The 20,000-nt window shown below is 42.4% G+C and overlaps 1 protein-coding gene and 1 long non-coding RNA gene across 2 annotated transcripts in view; one reads left to right on the top strand and one right to left on the bottom strand.

Annotated features, from left to right (window-relative positions):
• Window positions 1-14,312, bottom strand: part of LOC115187352 (uncharacterized) — a 22,287-nt gene extending 7,975 nt beyond the window's left edge. Inside the window, exon 1 of the long non-coding RNA XR_003876037.1 lies at window positions 13,500-14,312. This is a non-coding gene — a long non-coding RNA (uncharacterized LOC115187352). The remainder of the gene's footprint in view (window positions 1-13,499) is intronic.
• Window positions 14,313-15,633: 1,321 nt separating this feature from the next.
• The window catches only part of LOC115187334 (multiple PDZ domain protein), an 80,205-nt gene continuing 75,838 nt past the window's right edge, over window positions 15,634-20,000 (top strand). Inside the window, exons 1-2 of the mRNA XM_029746404.1 lie at window positions 15,634-15,868; window positions 18,488-18,586. Coding sequence (XP_029602264.1) covers window positions 18,529-18,586 — 58 coding nt within the window. The 5' untranslated portion in view covers window positions 15,634-15,868; window positions 18,488-18,528. The remainder of the gene's footprint in view (window positions 15,869-18,487; window positions 18,587-20,000) is intronic.

Here is a 20,000-nt window from a genome sequence, read left to right as displayed (position 1 = left end):
AGTCTTTCCTACCCTCCCTCCACTGTGTTAGGGAGCAGACGTAGAGTCTTTCCTACCCTCCCTCCACTGTGTTAGGGAGCAGGCGTAGATTCTTTCCTACCCTCCCTCCACTGTGTTAGGGAGCAGGCGTAGAGTCTTTCCTACCCTCCCTCCACTGTGTTAGGGAGCAGACGTAGAGTCTCTCCTACCCTCCCTCCACTGTGTTAGGGAGCAGGCGTAGAGTCTTTCCTACCCTCCCTCCGCTGTGTTAGGGAGCAGACGTAGAGTCTTTCCTACCCTCCCTCCGCTGTGTTAGGGAGCAGGCGTAGAGTCTTTCCTACCCTCCCTCCGCTGTGTTAGGGAGCAGACGTAGAGTCTTTCCTACCCTCCCTCCGCTGTGTTAGGGAGCAGGCGTAGAGTCTTTCCTACCCTCCCTCCACTGTGATAGGGAGCAGACGTAGAGTCTTTCCTACCCTCCCTCCACTGTGTTAGGGAGCAGACGTAGAGTCTTTCCTACCCTCCCTCAGCTGTGTTAGGGAGTAGGCGTAGAGTCTTTCCTACCCTCCCTCCACTGTGTTAGGGAGCAGGCGTAGAGTCTTTCCTACCCTCCCTCCACTGTGTTAGGGAGCAGACGTAGAGTCTTTCCTACCCTCCCTCTGCTGTGTTAGGGAGCAGGTGTAGAGTCTTTCCTACCCTCCCTCCACTGTGTTAGGGAGCAGGCGTAGAGTCTTTCCTACCCTCCCTCCACTGTGTTAGGGAGCAGGCATAGAGTCTTTCCTACCCTCCCTCCACTGTGTTAGGGAGCAGGGGTAGAGTCTTTCCTACCCTCCCTCCACTGTGTTAGGGAGCAGGCGTAGAGTCTTTCCTACCCTCCCTCCGCTGTGTTAGGGAGCAGGCGTAGAGTCTTTCCTACCCTCCCTCCACTGTGTTAGGGAGCAGGCGTAGAGTCTTTCCTACCCTCCCTCCACTGTGTTAGGGAGCAGACGTAGAGTCTTTCCTACCCTCCCTCTGCTGTGTTAGGGAGCAGGTGTAGAGTCTTTCCTACCCTCCCTCCACTGTGTTAGGGAGCAAGCGTAGAGTCTTTCCTACCCTCCCTCCACTGGGTTAGGGAGCAGGTGTAGAGTCTTACACTGAGAGTATCTACATCATGATACCCAGAGAAAATAACAGAAATCCTATTTTCAAAAGAAAGAGTCTCGTTCATATTTCACCACCTTGATTTAGGCTACAGTATAGCATGCTAAATGTTTCTGATCAGTGATCGATAAATACTTGATTTAGACTACAGTATAGCAGTATAAACAGTATACAGTTTGCCCTGCCAGGAAAACAAATAACCAAATAGCCTATACAGACGGAGATTCAGTGAAACAAAATCACATTTACTGACATTGACACAGCCTTTTGGTCAGCAGTCCGTCTAGGTTACTAAGCGACTGAAGTGAAGAGCAAAATAATTAGCTTGTTTAAGCTAAGTAACATGCTGTCAAAATGTTGTGGTCAGTGTTGATCAACGAACCACCTAGACAAGATGATCATGAGCAGCACCCACCTCAACTTAGCTAACATTTCCACAGCCTAGTTGTAGTCTAACCAATATCCAAATATTCAGGGAGAAGAAAAATACATCTGACATTGATTGATTCATCAAGAAGAGTCCATACGCTTGTCTCAAAGCAGCGTGAAACGGTGCTGAAATAGTTGACCACACGCGGGTAGACTATTGCTTCACATGTATTATAACTATTGGGGATGACTTTGGGAGTTTCAGTAAGTAACAATTTGATTACTTCAATTGAATTAGCCTACTTTATTCCAATATTTTCGTTATTCAGTGATATTTATTCCCACAGTCATTCTTTATGGATCCATCCAGTTGTAGATTAGAAAACAGTTATTGTGGTGCTCTATGAGAAGAGATGGGTGAAGTGACATTTTCTTTATTTTTTTATTTAACCTTTAACTAGGCAAGCCTGTTAAGAACAAATCATTTTTTACAATGACGGTGAAATCCTAACCCGGTCGAGGATGGGCCAATTGTGAGCCGCCCTATGGGACTGGCCCCCAGCACCTCTCTGATTCAGAGGGGTTGGGTTAAATGTGAGCCGCCCTATGGGACTGGCCCCCAGCACCTCTCTGATTCAGAGGGGGTTGGGTTAAATGTGAGCCGCCCTATGGGACTGGCCCCCAGCACCTCTCTGATTCAGAGGGGTTGGGTTAAATGTGTGCCGCCCTATGGGACTGGCCCCCAGCAACTCTCTGATTCAGAGGGGTTGGGTTAAATGTGAGCCGCCCTATGGGACTGGCCCCCAGCACCTCTCTGATTCAGAGGGGGTTGGGTTAAATGTGAGCCGCCCTATGGGACTGGCCCCCAGCACCTCTCTGATTCAGAGGGGTTGGGTTAAATGTGAGCCGCCCTATGGGACTGGCCCCCAGCACCTCTCTGATTCAGAGGGGTTGGGTTAAATGTGAGCCGCCCTATGGGACTGGCCCCCAGCACCTCTCTGATTCAGAGGGGTTGGGTTAAATGTGGAAGACACATTTCAGTTGAAGGCATTCAGGTGTACAACTGACTAGGTATCCCCCCTTTTCCCAATCACAGCCGGTTGTGATACAGCCTGGAATCGAATCAGAGTCTGTAGTGACGCCTCTAGCACTGAGATGCAGTGCCTTAGACCGCTGTGCCATGCCTCGCAAAGCTTCAAACTGCCAGGAGGATAGTAGTAACAGGCGCTGCATAACAACCATCAAGAGATTAAGAGCGTAGCCCGTGCCAATGCCGCCTCAGCATTACGGCTACATTTCATACTAAGCCATAGCAGAACTTTGCCACAATCATGGCTAGGTAGGTTGGCGGATATAAAAGTATCACTGGCAATGCCTTTCATACATAAAGAACAGTCTGTAAAAAAAGTATTCTGGATGCTAAAGTTGGTGGGAAAACGGCTTGGTTTGAAAGGTGTAACTGTATATGTGTGACACAGTGGAGGCAGGTGGGAGGAGCTATAGGAGGACGGGCTCATTGTTATGGCTGGATGGAACTAATGAAACTGGTATAAATGGAATGGAGTCAAATGTGGTTTCCATATGCTTGATGTGTTCCAGCCATTACAATGAGCCTGTCCTCCTACAGCTCCTCCCACCAGCCTCCACTGGTGTGACAGACATTCAGCACCACTCAGTCTCCTCAGCCACAGACCACATATACCTCTATCTAATGGAGTAGCATAGACCACATCTACCTCTATCTAATGGAGTAGCATAGACCACATCTACCTCTATCTAATGGAGTAACACAGACCACATCTACCTCTATCTAATGGAGTAGCATAGACCACATCTACCTCTATCTAATGGAGTAGCATAGACCACATCTACCTCTATCTAATGGAGTAGCATAGACCACATCTACCTCTATCTAATGGAGTAGCATAGACCACATCTACCTCTATCTAATGGAGTAGCATAGACCACATCTACCTCTATCTAATGGAGTAACACAGACCACATCTACCTCTATCTAATGGAGTAGCATAGACCACATCTACCTCTATCTAATGGAGTAGCATAGACCACATCTACCTCTATCTAATGGAGTAGCATAGACCATATCTACCTCTATCTAATGGAGTAACATAGACCACATCTACCTCTATCTAATGGAGTAACATAGACCACATCTACCTCTATCTAATGGAGTAGCATAGACCACATCTACCTCTATCTAATGGAGTAGCATAGACCACATCTACCTCTATCTACTGGAGTAGCATAGACCGCATCTACCTCTATCTAATGGAATAACATAGACCACATCTACCTCTATCTACTGGAGTAGCATAGACCACATCTACCTCTATCTAATGGAGTAGCATAGACCACATCTACCTCTATCTAATGGAGTAGCATAGACCACATCTACCTCTATCTAATGGAGTAGCATAGACCACATCTACCTCTATCTAATGGAGTAGCACAGACCACATCTACCTCTATCTAATGGAGTAGCATAGACCGCATCTACCTCTATCTAATGGAGTAGCATAGACCACATCTACCTCTATCTAATGGAGTAGCATAGACCACATCTACCTCTATCTAATGGAGTAACTAACTGAACTGAAGACCCGCATCACATGACCAGACCTAGTAATAAGGCTAGATCATATTGAGGTTTTACCAGACCAAACACTTCCCCCATCACTGTGACCTCAACTCCAATCTGGGTTAACCAGGCCGTCCCATTCATTCACACATCCTATTCCTATTTCCTACATACAGCGCCTTCAGAGAGGATTCAACCAACACGACCGTAGTTAACCAGGCCATCCCATTCATTCACACATTATGGGTTGTGCAGTGAGCTGATGGCTCCAGTCTACTGTGAGATACAGAGCCTTCAGAGAGTATTCATAACCCTTCATTTATTCCACATTTTGTTGTGTTACAGCCTGAATTCAAAATTTATTAAAAATATGTTTTATTCTCACACATCTACACACAATACCCCATAATAACAAAGCGAAAACATGTTTGTTTTAATTTTGTGCAAATTTTATGAAAATTAAATTCAAAAATATGTAATTTACATAAGTATTCACAACACTTGTTATGAGCTCAGGTGCATCTAAAATCCTTGATCATCCACTACAACTTGATTGTTTTGGACATGATTTAGAAAGAAACAATCTTTGGCCTGAATGCAAACCGCTGTCTGCAGAAAACAAGGCACAGGTCATCACCCCTCTAACACCATCCCTACCGTGAAGCATGGTGGTGGCAGCATCATGCTATGGGGATGTTTTTCAGCGGCACAGGCTTCACGGTAGGGATAGTGTTATAAGGGTGATGACCTGTGCCTGGTTTTCTGAGGGCAAACGACAGGCTGGGGGTGAAGATGTACATTCCAACAGGACAATGACCCCCAAGCACACAGCCACAGCATCACTGGAGCAGAACAATAATGTGAAACTCCTTGAGTGGCTCAGCCAAAGCCCAGACTTGAATCCCATTGAAAATATGTGGAAAGACTTGAAGATTGCTGTTCACCGCTAACAACAGAGTTTGAGAAAATCTGCAAGGAAGAATGGGAGAAAATCCCTAAATCCAGATGTACAAAGCAGATATAGACATAGCCAAGACGACTAAAAACTGTAATCACCAACAAAGGTGCTTCTAAAAATTATTTTCTCAGAGGTGTGAATACTTATGGAAATGAGATATCTGTATTTAATTTTCAGTACATTTGTAAAGATTTCTAAAAACTTGTTTTCACTTTGTCGTTATGGGGTATTGTGTGTAGATGGGTAAGAAAAAAAAGAAGATTTAATCCATTTTTCAATTCATGCTGTAACACAACAAAATGTGCAATAAGTCAAGGGGTTATGAATACTTTCTGAAGGTACATTGATCGTCTGATTTATGCTACACATGCTACACAAAGATAAATAGCATAAGTTTTTCTAAACTAATCCAATCTGTTAGTAGTTGGACTTATTGCACCCGTTACTGAGATGGTTGTTCCAGTTTAGATGATTGGGGTAGTCTCAGTATCTCTTCCTATCCCTGGCAGTCATTCTGAATGGAGGTTGCGAGTGATAAAATACATTCCACTTGTTGGATGTCCTAACTCTGGCTGGATTCCAATAGGAATTAAACATCACTTTGCAAACCAGCATAAATTGACTGCAGGTCTGATGTGGCCTGTAAACGAGGAGTTTCCTAACACCACTGTGTTAAGGTATAACTAGGCCCTCAAATAAAGGCCTTGTGATATATTATGCAATGTATTGTCATAAATAATGACATTTTAAAGGCTAATAAGGCTGGTGGAAATGTTCTAGGAAGAACCCTTCAAAGATAAAATGGTTCTCTGTAGAACCCTTCAAAGATAAAACGGTTCTCAGTAGAACCCTTCAAAGATAAATCGGTTCTCAGAACCCTTCAAAGATAAAACGGTTCTCAGTAGAACCCTTCAAAAATAAAACGGTTCTCAGTAGAACCCTTCAAAAATAAAACGGTTCTCAGTAGAACCCTTCAAAGATAAAACAGTTCTCAGTAGAACCCTTCAAAGATAAAACGGTTCTCAGTAGAACCCTTCAAAAATAAAACGGTTCTCAGAACCCTTCAAAGATAAAACGGTTCTCAGTAGAACCCTTCAAAGATAAAACAGTTCTCAGTAGAACCCTTCAAAAATAAAACGGTTCTCAGTAGAACCCTTCAAAGAGGATTCTGAGTATAACCATATACAGGGGGTTCTATGAAGAACCCTCCCCAGCACCAAATACACCTCTACTTACTATCTTTTTTCCTAAGAGTGTAATGCACTATTTCCTGTGCACTATATAGGGAATAGGGTGCTATTTGGGAAGTAGAGAGTGAGATATAGGGCCTAGTTTTAGAGGATTTCTGTCTTCACACTTGACAGAGTATTTTAGATCTCTCATAGGGATGGCTGGGTATATCCGACCTCATTATTTGAATTCTGGCATACAGATATATATTCAGATGTCTGGTTTAACAGTTAGGTTAGTTTTCCACTTTATAATTGAGGCTGACTCTGTGTATTTATGTGACTGCCTGGGTTTTAAGCCTGTTGAGTTAAAGTCTCTGTACTAGTTTAGGGAACTAATACCAGTTCTTCAGTTCATAGACAGGGTTTAAAATCACATCATACAATGCTTTTTTTTTTACAATGTTCTTTTATAATATGATCACATATTTCTTTATTTTCTAGAGAAATATATGATCTTGCTATGAGTTGCATCATAACAACTTGAATAATACTTGGATATGCACTGGGATGATACAATATGACCTGATTAGCTATCGCTATAGTCAGCAGAATGAAGAGACAGAGTGTGGCTGGTTACTGTTGTTACACACTGTACAGCCTGAGGTGTCCTCCACATCAACATCCAGACAGTGTAGTTAGGGTCTGTTCCTGGCCTCAGATGCTCTCTGACACCACTCAGACTGGCTAGGGGGTTCAAACAGTGTAGTTAGGGTCTGGTCCTGGCCTCAGATGCTCTCTGACACCACTCAGACTGGCTGGGGGGGGGTTCAAACAGTGTAATTAGGGTCTGGTCCTGGCCTCAGATGCTCTCTGACACCACTCAGACTGGCTAGGGGAGGTTCAAACAGTGTAGTTAGGGTCTGGTCCTGGCCTCAGATGCACTCTGACACCACTCAGACTGGCTAGGGGAGGTTCAAACAGTGTAATTAGGGTCTGGTCCTGGCCTCAGATGCTCTCTGACACCACTCAGACTGGCTAGGGGGGGGGTCCAAACAGTGTAGTTAGGGTCTGGTCCTGGCCTCAGATGCTCTCTGACACCACTCAGACTGGCTAGGGGGTTCAAACAGTGTAGTTAGGGTCTGGTCCTGGCCTCAGATGCTCTCTGACACCACTCAGACTGGCTAGGGGGGGGGTCCAAACAGTGTAGTTAGGGTCTGGTCCTGGCCTCAGATGCTCTCTGACACCACTCAGACTGGCTAGGGGGTTCAGACAGTGTAGTTAGGGTCTGGTCCTGGCCTCAGATGCTCTCTGACACCACTCAGACTGGCTGGGGGGGGGGTTCAAACAGTGTAGTTAGGGTCTGGTCCTGGCCTCAGATGCTCTCTGACACCACTCAGACTGGCTAGGGGGGGGGTCCAAACAGTGTAATTAGGGTCCTGGCCTCAGATGCACTCTGACACAACTCAGACTGGCTAGGGGGGGGGGTCCAAACAGTGTAATTAGGGTCTGGTCCTGGCCTCAGATGCTCTCTGACACCACTCAGACTGGCTAGGGGGGGGGGGGGTCCAAACAGTGTAATTAGGGTCTGGTCCTGGCCTCAAATGCTCTCTGACACCACTCAGACTGGCTAGGGGGGGGTGTCCAAACAGTGTAATTAGGGTCTGGTCCTGGCCTCAGATGCTCTCTGACACCACTCAGACTGGCTGGGGGGGGGGGGGGGGGGGGGGGTTCAAACAGTGTGATTAGGGTCTGGTCCTGGCCTCAGATGCTCTCTGACACCACTCAGACTGGCTAGGGGGGGGGGGGGGAGGTTCAAACAGTGTAATTAGGGTCTGGTCCTGGCCTCAGATGCTCTCTGACACCACTCAGACTGGCTAGGGGGGTTCAAACAGTGTGATTAGGGTCCTGGCCTAAGACACTGACCTAGGAACAGTTTGATGTTTTATGAGTTAAGTTGTCCCTAGACACTGACCTAGGAACAGTTTGATGTTTTATGAGTTAAGTTGTCCCTGGACACTGACCTAGGAACAGTTTGATGTTTTATGAGTTAAGTTGTCCCTAGACACTGACCTAGGAATATTTTGATGTTTTATGAGTTAAGTTGTCCCTAGACACTGACCTAGGAACAGTTTGATGTTTTATGAGTGAAGTTGTTCCTAGTTGTTCCTGCTGGTTTATTGGTGTTGGTTTATTGGTGTTGGTTTATTGGTGCTGGGTTATTGGTGCTGGGTGAAGAGTTATTGGTGCTGGTTTATTGGTGCTGGGTTATTGGTGCTGGGTGAAGAGTTATTGGTGCTGGTTTATTGGTGCTGGGTTATTGGTGCTGGGTTATTGGTGCTGGTTTATTGGTGCTGGGTTATTGGTGCTGGTTTATTGGTGCTGGGTGCTGGTTTATTGGTGCTGGGTTATTGGTGCTGGGTTATTGGTGCTGGGTTATTGGTGCTGGGTTATTGGTGCTGAGTTACTGGTGCTGGTTTATTGGTGCTGGGTTATTGGTGCTGGAAGATTGGTGCTGAGTTACTGGTGCTGGTTTATTGGTGCTGGGTTATTGGTGCTGGGTTATTGGTGCTGGTTTATTGGTGCTGGGTTATTGGTGCTGGGTTATTGGTGCTGTGTTATTGGTGCTGGTTTATTGGTGATGAGTTACTGGTGCTGGTTTATTGGTGATGAGTTACTGGTGCTGGTTATTGGTGCTGGGTTGTTTGGTGCTGGGTTATTGGTGCTGGATTATTGGTGCTGGAAGATTGGTGCTGAGTTACTGGTGCTGGTTTATTGGTGCTGGGTTATTGGTGCTGGGTTATTGGTGCTGGTTTATTGGTGCTGGGTTATTGGTGCTGGTTTATTGGTGATGAGTTACTGGTGCTGGTTTATTGGTGATGAGTTACTGGTGCTGGTTTATTGGTGCTGGGTTGTTTGGTGCTGGGTTATTGGTGCTGGATTATTGGTGCTGGGTTATTGGTGCTGAGTTATTGGTGCTGGTGCTGAGTTACTGGTGCTGGTTTATTGGTGCTGGGTTATTGGTGCTGAGTTATTGGTGCTGGGTTATTGGTACTGGGTTATTGGTGCTGAGTTATTGGTGCTGGTGCTGAGTTATTGGTGCTGGGTTATTGAGATATGACCCAGCGGGTCAGCTCAGAAGGCTGGAGGTGAAGTTTAGTAGGGGCGTGGCTTTCAGATAGTTCTTTATAGCCACCCGTGAGAGTAAAAGTCTGTTCTGTTGTATAGTTATTAGGCTTGGGCAATATACCGCTTATACCTCGTGAGAGCTGGCGGGGTAGGTGCTACACCACTACTTATAACTATAAGTTAAATATTACTATGAGAAATCTATAAACTATATTCAGCTCAGGGCTCCAGCTATGCATTTGGTTTGTTAACTTGTTAGCTAAGTGGCTAGATGTCAAGATCAAGCTTCTTGGTTACAGCAGAGATATTCAACCCCCCTCCTGGATCAAGATCCCTGTTCGCCTAAATTGTTTTTAGAAATAGCGGCCCTTTTGTGCACTTGCGGTAACACCGTATAACCCCTGGTATGGTACAGAAACGGTAGGACGGTATGAACATCTGCATACAGCCCAACCCTAATAGTTATCGCGTTAAGGTCGAACATTGACATTTTTTGTAGCTTCAATGAGGCTTACAGAAGTGTATGAGTTCGCTGAAAGCCTATGTAAATTCCATTGTTGTGATGCAATAAGGTGGGATACCTTTATTATTCAATAAGGTGGGATACCTTTATTATTCAATAAGGTGGGATACCTTTATTATTCAATAAGGTGGGATACCTTTATTATTCAATAAGGTGGGATACCTTTATTATTCAATAAGGTGGGATACCTTTATTATGCAATAAGGTGGGATACCTTTATTATTCAATAAGGTGGGATACTTTTATTATTCAATAAGGTGGGATACTTTTATTATTCAATAAGGTGGGATACCTTTATTATTCAATAAGGTGGGATACCTTTATTATTCAATAAGGTGGGATACTTTTATTATTCAATAAGGTGGGATACCTTTATTATTCAATAAGGTGGGATACTTTTATTATTCAATAAGGTGGGATACTTTTATTATTCAATAAGGTGGGATACCTTTATTATGCAATAAGGTGGGATACCTTTATTATTCAATAAGGTGGGATACTTTTATTATTCAATAAGGTGGGATACCTTTATTATTCAATAAGGTGGGATACTTTTATTATTCAATAAGGTGGGATACCTTTATTATTCAATAAGGTGGGATACCTTTATTATTCAATAAGGTGGGATACCTTTATTATTCAATAAGGTGGGATACTTTTATTATGCAATAAGGTGGGATACTTTTATTATTCAATAAAGTGGGATACCTTTATTATGCAATAAGGTGGGATACTTTTATTATTCAATAAGGTGGGATACCTTTATTATTCAATAAGGTGGGATACTTTTATTATTCAATAAGGTGGGATACCTTTATTATGCAATAAGGTGGGATACCTTTATTATGCAATAAGGTGGGATACTTTTATTATTCAATAAGGTGGGATACCTTTATTATTCAATAAGGTGGGATACCTTTATTATTCAATAAAGTGGGATACTTTTATTATTCAATAAGGTGGGATACCTTTATTATTCAATAAGGTTGGATACCTTTATTATTCAATAAGGTTGGATACCTTTATTATTCAATAAGGTGGGATAACTTTATTATTCAATAAGGTGGGATACCTTTATTATTCAATAAGGTGGGATACCTTTATTATTCAATAAGGTGGGATACTTTTATTATTCAATAAGGTTGGATACCTTTATTATGCAATAAGGTGGGATACCTTTATTATTCAATAAGGTGGGATACCTTTATTATTCAATAAGGTGGGATACCTTTATTATTCAATAAGGTGGGATACTTTTATTATTCAATAAGGTGGGATACTTTTATTATTCAATAAGGTTGGATACCTTTATTATGCAATAAGGTGGGATACCTTTATTATTCAATAAGGTGGGATACCTTTATTATTCAATAAGGTGGGATACCTTTATTATTCAATAAGGTGGGATACCTTTATTATTCAATAAGGTGGGATACTTTTATTATTCAATAAGGTGGGATACCTTTATTATGCAATAAGGTGGGATACTTTTATTATTCAATAAGGTGGGATACTTGTATTATGCAATAAGGTGGGATACCTTTATTATGCAATAAGGTGATATACTTTATTGTAATATGTAATAAATAATCTTAATATTATAGAAGTGTCAAATGCAACAAAAAAAAGAAAGATACGGAACATTTGGATTTACAGTATGTAAACTTAACATGATGAACAGGAATGACATCTCCTCTCACGGGTGGCCAATAAGATCTAGCTGAAAGCCACGTCCCTAATAAGCCACGTATCCTGAAAATAACCTAAGGATTAAATTCAAAATTACCCAGTTACTAGGTCAACCCAGCATGAGAGTAAAAGATACCCAACCGATGGTTAAATTAACCCATGTTTTACGGGTAATCCCAACAACCCAACTTGTTGGGATATTCACACAACCCAACATGTGTTCTGTTCCAAAATTAACCCATCGCTGGGTTACCAAAAAACCCAAATTGGGTTGTTTTTAACCCAGCATTCTGTAGAGTGTAGTAACACTTATGTATTTCCCCTTTAATGGTATAGGTTATAGGGTTGAAGAACTCCTGACTGTCTGAGAATATATGGGTTAAATTGTTCTTAAACACTGACCTAGGAACAGTTTTATGTTTTCCCCTTTAATGGTATAGGTTATAGGGTTGAGCAACTCCTGACTCAGTACCTATGGGATATGTAAAGGAGAGTGAACCAGGGCCGTTGTGATGTTTACACTTACAAAAGGTGACAGGGTTCAACATTTGACACATCTGGCAGCTCTGACCAGCTGACCTGATCAACAAGATCTCTGGGCCCTTGTTACAAGGCCATAACTGGGGCCTGGGGATTTCCTGGTTAGGTCACATGATCAGGAAAACTCCCTACCCACAATCAGAATACTCACCATCCCAGGCAGTCTGAATGAACTATATTTGAAAGACATTTGATCTCTTGGGATCTCTAAATCGAAGGTACGGCAAGCTAGCTACCAGAAAGAGAACAATTGCCTATTCAGAGATGCTGTGTGTGTGTGCTTGCATGCGTGCATTGTGTGTATATTGTGTGTGTGTGTGTGTGTCTGTGTGTGTTTGTGTGTGTGTCTTGTCCAAAGCCTCTCTGAGCATCAGTGAGATATATCTACAATCCTCTCTCTTCAGAAAAGACAACCACTGTCCATGAATCATCTACAGTGAGACAAAGTTATCAGCCATTCTAACATTACTAAGGCCCTCTGAAACGTAGCCCTAACGAAGTCAATTTAGCGCACTACTTTTCAGCAGGGCCCATAAGGCTCTGGTCAAAGGTAGTGCACTATGTAGGGAATAGGGAGCCATCTGGAACGTAGGCCTTAGAAAATACAATCTGGGGATCATTTCCAGTGGCAATCAATGTCAGCTGATGATAAATAACGACATGTTATTATCTCCTATCAGTCTATCATGTTATTGATCCATATCAGACACTGCATTTTTGCTGTTCATAAGATCAAGGTCATTTGTGCCTTGATATAAATAAGAGGTTTAATTCATTCAAGTCACTGTCACCTCCTGAAACATTGGCCTTTGTTGATTTTAAAGAAACCTACTGAATCTATCTGGTAATATCGGATGAAATGGAGCGTTCAGGTTTCTGAACAACACACAAGTGGCTGGATATGGCTGCCATAACAACATGTTTCCATTTCCCCCCCCGAGTGTCTCTCTCCCCGCACCGCTTCCCTTCTCGGGTTGTTTTGAACCGTGATGGATCGGAGAGAATAGACTCTCATGACACCCACACAGGAGACACGAAAAGGACATGCTATTTTCAAACACCATAAACAACTAGATTACTGTGCTTGTTATGCCTGCAGAGCGGCGGACATGTTGAAAAGAAACGTTAACTGAGGAAAGGTAAATAAGGAAAATGTGTTTATATGGATGATTTGGAGGAGCTAGAAGGCGTTAGGAATGTGAGCGGATCTAAGCAGTTCCTCGCGCGGGGACTGGGAGCGACGCCCATTCCATCCCGTCACCGTTACCGAGCATCATCAGTCTCCAACGCTGCTAACGGGAGAAGCTCGAGCCTACCGTATATCACCTCACTACACAGTGCAGGCCACATCTATTCTAAAATCAAATAGGTCATTCATAACGGTAGAAGAACGATGCATTGACTTACCACATCTCACACGAAGCTGCAGTAATGGTCGCGCACAGATCCAGGCATTGAAAGCGCAGTGTCTTTACAATAACCGTCGTCTACCTTGTAACAGTCCAGAGTTCTTGCTTGGAAGAATAAAAAAAATCCCTTCAAATGAATGAAAAATTAAACAATTGATTCCAAGTCAGCGATGGGTTTATATCGTCAAGGTAAATTCTGATTCCTCATAAAACAAGAAACAAAAAAAATGCTTAAACGATATATAGTCTTCGCAGTTCTAGATTGTAACATGGGTTAACGGACAACCTTTCGAAGGCTCAGTGTTTAGTATCCAGATCACTGTTCACTGAACGCCACCGGTGAAGCGAGGCAATAGCCGACAGACTCCAACGCAAGGAGTCCAGTATTGGAAGAGAGAGAGGACGGGAACACTATAGCTAAAGATCCACGAAGCCAGCTCTCTCTCTATCTCTCTCTCTCTCTCTCTCTCTCTCTCTCAGCTCTCTCTCTCTCTCTCAGTTCTGTCTCTTTCTGTATTTCTCTCGGCTCTCTCTCTCTCTCAGTGGTCTTCAAAAACGTCCACGTACAGAGCACGTTGACCTGTTCGCGGGAAGAGCAAAGGGGTCAAAAAATGACAACCCAATTTGGAAGTGGATGCTCAGATGAGATTAGGTTCAGATAAGTGGAGCGGAGCGCAGAGCGATGCAGGCGGGCTGTGGTGATGCCTACTCGGGCAGGAAGAGGGGACCTGGTCGGAAGAAAACGCGGAACTGGATCCTGCCTCAATGTGTGTAATAGGGTTCCATCTGCTGTATGAACAGAATAAATTAATGATGATGCTCTTAATCCACATATACTGAACAGAAATATCAACGCAACATGTAAAGTGTCGGTCCCACGTTTCATGAGCTGAGCCATTCACACATAAAGCTTATTTCTCTCAAATGTTGTGCACAAATGTGTTTACATCCCTGTTGGTAAACATTTATTCCCCAAGATAATCCATGCACCTGACAAGTGTGGCATATCAAGAATATGTTTGAACAGCATCATTCTTACACAGGTGCACCTTGTGCTGGGGACAATACAAGGCTGCTCTAAAATGTGCAGTTTTGTCACAACACAATGCCACAGATGTCTCAAGTTTTGAGGGAGCACGCAATTGGCATGCTGACTGTAGGAATGTCCACCAGGGCTGTTGCCAGATAATTTAACCAGAGCTGTTGCCAGATAATTTAACCATAAACCACCTCCAATGTCATTTCAGATAATTGAGCAGTATGTACAGCCGCAGACCACATGTGTATGGTGTTTTGTGGGCGATCGGTTTGTTGATGTCAATGTTGTGAACAGAGTGCCCCATGGTGGCGGTGGGGTTATGGTATGGGCAGCCATAAACAGCACAGAAAAAAAAAATAATGTATGAAAATGTATGAAATGTATGCATTCACTACTGTAAGTCGCTCTGGATAAGAGCGTCTGCTAAATGACGTAAATGTAATGTAAATGTAATAAATTACAAACAACGAACACAATTGTATTTTATCGATGGCAATTTGAATGCACAGAGATACCGTGTCGGGATCCTGAGGCCCATTGTCGTGCCATTCATCCGCCACCATCACCTCATGTTTCAGCATGATAATACACGGCCTCCATGTCGCACGGATCTGGACACAATTCCTGGAAGCTGAAAAATGTCCCAGTTCTTCCACGGCCTCCATACTCACCACACATGTCACCCATGTTCCTGTTTCCGCCAATATCCGAGCGGTTTGCTATGCCACGTTATTTGTTGTGGGTATAATACAATTACATGAACATTGTGTAGGACCAGCCTGCATTGTTAACTCATTTATTTGTTCAGAGTTTAGTCAGAAAATTGCATTCTCTTGCCTAAAGATAGGCCCTATAGCTTAACACCTTCAGAATAGAATAGAATCACAATCCCCATGAAATAAACTACTGGAGTCAATTTGAAATGAAACTTAATTTTCTTAAAGAAATACTAGTGTGTATTTTGATGGAGTCTGTGAGACCGGACGAGAAGGTCGCGGGTGGCCGCTCGCCGCTCGCCGCCCGCCGCCCGCCGCTCGCCGCTTCAGGACGTCAGAAGATCACCGGTGACCTGCGCATGCGTCATTCACTGTGTGAAAGGGATCGGAACACGCGAGATAAAACATTTCATCTCCGTCTGTTTTGATAGATTTTGTAGTATTTTACATAGGGTTAAAACATACAATTAACGTAGGCCTATGGTATTAATGTTATATTGATACATGTAGCTCTAAAACGGATAAAATGTTGATTTTGTTTCCTGGCGACCGCGGACTTGTTAGAGGGGACCTGTTGATTCAACGGTGTAGCCCACCGAAGCAGCAATGGAGGTGAGATAACGGTAACGGGATTGTGAGTCTTCGGGATATCTAACCTATGCCATTATAGGCTACTTTTAACATTTACCCCAGCATTATTTTTTCCATTAGACCTGAGACGAGCTATTTACTGAAGTGCAGAGATTTATTTATCATCCACATTGAGGAATAAGTGCGCTGGCTTTATGCGTTGACTATTGTCACTTGTGGTCTACTGTTACTGCACTCAAGGCACTCTAACCTTATCTGTAGGCTGTAGGCTACTATTATTTTGACAATAAAATCTGTTTATAATTCATGAACTACGTAGCCTTAAACCTAAAATAGCCTATAGGCTACCAACACTCAGGGAAACTGATTTCTAAATTAGGAACAGCGTATTTCAAAACCACGTCGTATTATTTGAATTTTGCATTCTCTTGTCACATAATACACATTATTTTGGCTTCATGTTTTTGACATTCACCACAGCTGCTTGTTAACCATTCTTAACCTAGCCTACTAAATCAATCTCGTTATCAAACGCACCGCTTGTCTCTCTCTTGCTTGAGTGGCCTGGGGTGTATTCATTACTGCACACAGTTGCAAACCGTAGCAAAACCGTTTGCAACTGTTCCCGATAATTTCTCATTGGACACGTTCAGGGTAGTCCCTTCCAATTTCGACCGCCTGCTTCCTAGTGAATAAGCTAGATTTCTGTCTTGTCCCATGCACCTGGCACAAAGTGATGGTGAGGCTGCATGTCAACTTTAATTACCGTGAGTCTTGGATAAGGCTATTTGCCGATGGTAATCTCATTTAAGAGCATTAGGTTTACTTCTGGAAGGCGCTTGCTAACAAGCTTGTTTGAGCATACACCTAGCGCGTTCCAAATTACACCCTATAAAAATGGGCTTCTGCATTAATCATGCAAACCCATGTATGTTTTATTGTGGCACTGCATCAGTGAGATACGGACCGACGGTATGAGCTTCAGTTCTCTATCCATGGAATTAGCCACTGCGCCACCAAGACGGCGCTAGCAAAGAAGCCTGTTCATTTCAGTCTATTCAAACAGACATCATTTGAAAGGCAACAATTACACATTAACATCAGGTGTGGCCAACACACCTGAACACACTTAGCGAGATGGGGGATAGAGAGAGTTTTGTTGATGCTGAGAACGGAATGTACATCATTTAAAAAAAAAAAAAAACATTCTTAGAGCATTCTTGTGGTTTTTATAGAATGTTTTCTTAATTGTTCTGAGAACATGACTTTACATAGAACTACAAGGAAACCTGTAGAAAACATTATGCTGAAGTACTGAAATTCCAACCTAAGAAACATATGGTTGTCAGAACGTTATGTGCTAGCTGGGTATACCCATATGGGGGGTCTTAAATGGGGAGTGAGGGGGCAGAAGCTTAGAAGCTGCAAATGAATCAGCTTAGCAACAAGTATAAAAGGAACATTGAAGTGTTTTATTTTACAACATTTGTTTTATTTAACAATATTTTGTTAAATAAAATAGCCTAAATGAAGACTTTCTGATTTAATACGAGGAGGCCTAAACACACAAATCAAATTAAATTGTATTTGCCACATCCACAGTTTACAGCAGGTATATGATACATCACATCCACAGTTTACAGCAGGTATATGATACATCACATCCACAGTTTACAGCAGGTATATGATACATAACATCCACAGTTTACAGCAGGTATATGATACATCACATCCACAGTTTACAGCAGGTATATGATACATCACATCCACAGTTTACAGCAGGTATATGATACATCACATCCACAGTTTACAGCAGGTATATGATACATCACATCCACAGTTTACAGCAGGTATATGATACATCATATACACAGTTTACAGCAGGTATATGATACATCAATAACACTCAACATTGCAGAATAACAATAACACTCAACATTGCAGTATGGCCAACATTCGATGTCTGCGGATGCGTTGTTGTCACGGTTATCGTCGGTGAAGGAGGACCAAAATGCAGCAGGGTTGTGATAGTTCATTTTTTGAACATTTAATAAACTCAAAAAACGAACATACAAAAATAACAAACAAGAGAACGAACGATCAACAAACAGTCTGGTAAGGCGCAAGGCTAAACACAGAACAATCTCCCACAATTAAACAGACAAACACACCCAACTAATATAGGACTTCCAATCAAAGGCAACACCACACAGCTGCCTTCAATTGGAAGTCCACCCCAATTAACCAAACATAGACATACAACTAACTAGATCAACATAGAAATACGTGAAACTCAAACAGTGCCCAAAAACCCCGGAATACTAAATCAAATGCCCTTACAACAAAAACACCACCCTGAACCACATAAAACAAATACCCTCTGCCACGTCCTGACCAAACTATAATACCAATTAACCCTTATACTGGCCAGGACGTGACAGTTGTCTTCTAGCCAAGATATGAAATGCATCATATTTGACTGCGTTTTTCTGGATTTTTTTGTTGTTATTCTGTCTCTCACTGTTCAAATAAACCTATCATTAAAATTATAGACTGATCATTTCTTTGTCAGTGGGCAAACGTACAAAATCAGCAGGGAATCAAATACTTTTTTCCCCTCACTGTAACTGTGTATGTAAGTCACGTTGCAGGTATCCGATGTTGACCAGTGACAGGCACACATGAACACTCTCAACAATCTAGTGAAGACCTACATCCAAGCAAAGATGGACGCCATGGGTAAGTGTCATTCAGCCATTTAAATCACCTCGACTACACTGCAAAGTAACACCGAGTTATTCACCAGTGATGTTAAGTCTCGAACGGAATTACAACAAGCTAAAGTATTATAACTCATACATGTTTAGAAGTGCTGTATTATACAAGCTGTCTTCAAGTAAATAGTTACCGAATTGGTATCTTCTAAACATACCAACAAGTCTTCAAGGAGGTGTATATTGTATTGTATTGTGTTGTATTGTAGTGTATTGTGTTGTGTATTGTATTGTGTACTAGAGGTCGACCGATTATGATTTTTCAACGCCGATACCGATTATTGGAGGACCGGGGGGAAAACCCGATACCGATTAATCGGCCGATTTTTTTATTTTTTTATTTGTAATAATGACAATTACAACAATACTGAATGAACACTTATTTTAACTTAATATAATACATCAATAAAATCAATTTAGCCTCAAATAAATAATGAAACTTGTTCAATTTGGTTTAAATAATGCAAAAATTAAGTTTTGGAGATCGAAGTAAAAGTGCAATATGTGCCATGTAAGAAAGCTAACGTTTAAGTGCCTTGCCCAGAACATGAGAACATATGAAAGCTGGTGGTTCCTTTTAACATGAGTCTTCAATATTCCCAGGTAAGATGTTTTAGGTTGTAGTTATTATAGGAATTATAGGACTATTTCTCTCTATACGATTTGTATTTCATATACCTTTGACTATTGGATGTTCTTATAGGCACTTTAGTATTGCCAGTGTAACAGTATAGCTTCCGTCCCTCTCCTCGCTCCTACCTGGGCTTGAACCAGGAACACATCGACAACAGTCACCCTTGAAGCAGCGTTACCCATGTAGAACAAGGGGAAACAACTACTCCAAGTCTCAGAGCGAGTGACGTTTGAAACGCTATTAGCGCGCACCCGGCTAACTAGCTAGCCATTTCACATCGGTTACACCAGCCTCATCTTGGGAGTTGACAGGCTTGAAGTCATAAACAGCGCAATGCATTGCGAAGGGCTGTTTGAATGAATGCTTACGAGCCTGCTGCTGCCTACCATCGCTCAGTCAGACTGCTCTATCAAATCATAGACTTAATTTTAACATAATAACACAAAGAAATACGAGCCTTAGGTCATTAATATGGTCGAATCCGGAAACTATCATCTCGAAAACAAAACGTTATTCCTGTTACATTGCACAACCTTCAGTGTTATGTCATAATTACGTAAAATTCTGGCAAATTAGTTCGCAACGAGCCAGGCTTCGCAAACTGTTGCATATACCCTGACATGCCTGCTGACCTGGATTTCTTTTAGCTAAATATGCAGGTTTAAAAATATATACTTCTGTGTATTGATTTTAGGAAAGGCATTGATGTTTATGGTTGGAGCAACGTGTACCTAAGCGATTATAT

The sequence above is a fragment of the Salmo trutta genome, unplaced genomic scaffold (genome assembly GCF_901001165.1).
Source record: "Salmo trutta unplaced genomic scaffold, fSalTru1.1, whole genome shotgun sequence".
Lineage (NCBI taxonomy): Eukaryota > Metazoa > Chordata > Actinopteri > Salmoniformes > Salmonidae > Salmo > Salmo trutta.
This window is presented reverse-complemented; position numbering and strand designations above follow the sequence as displayed.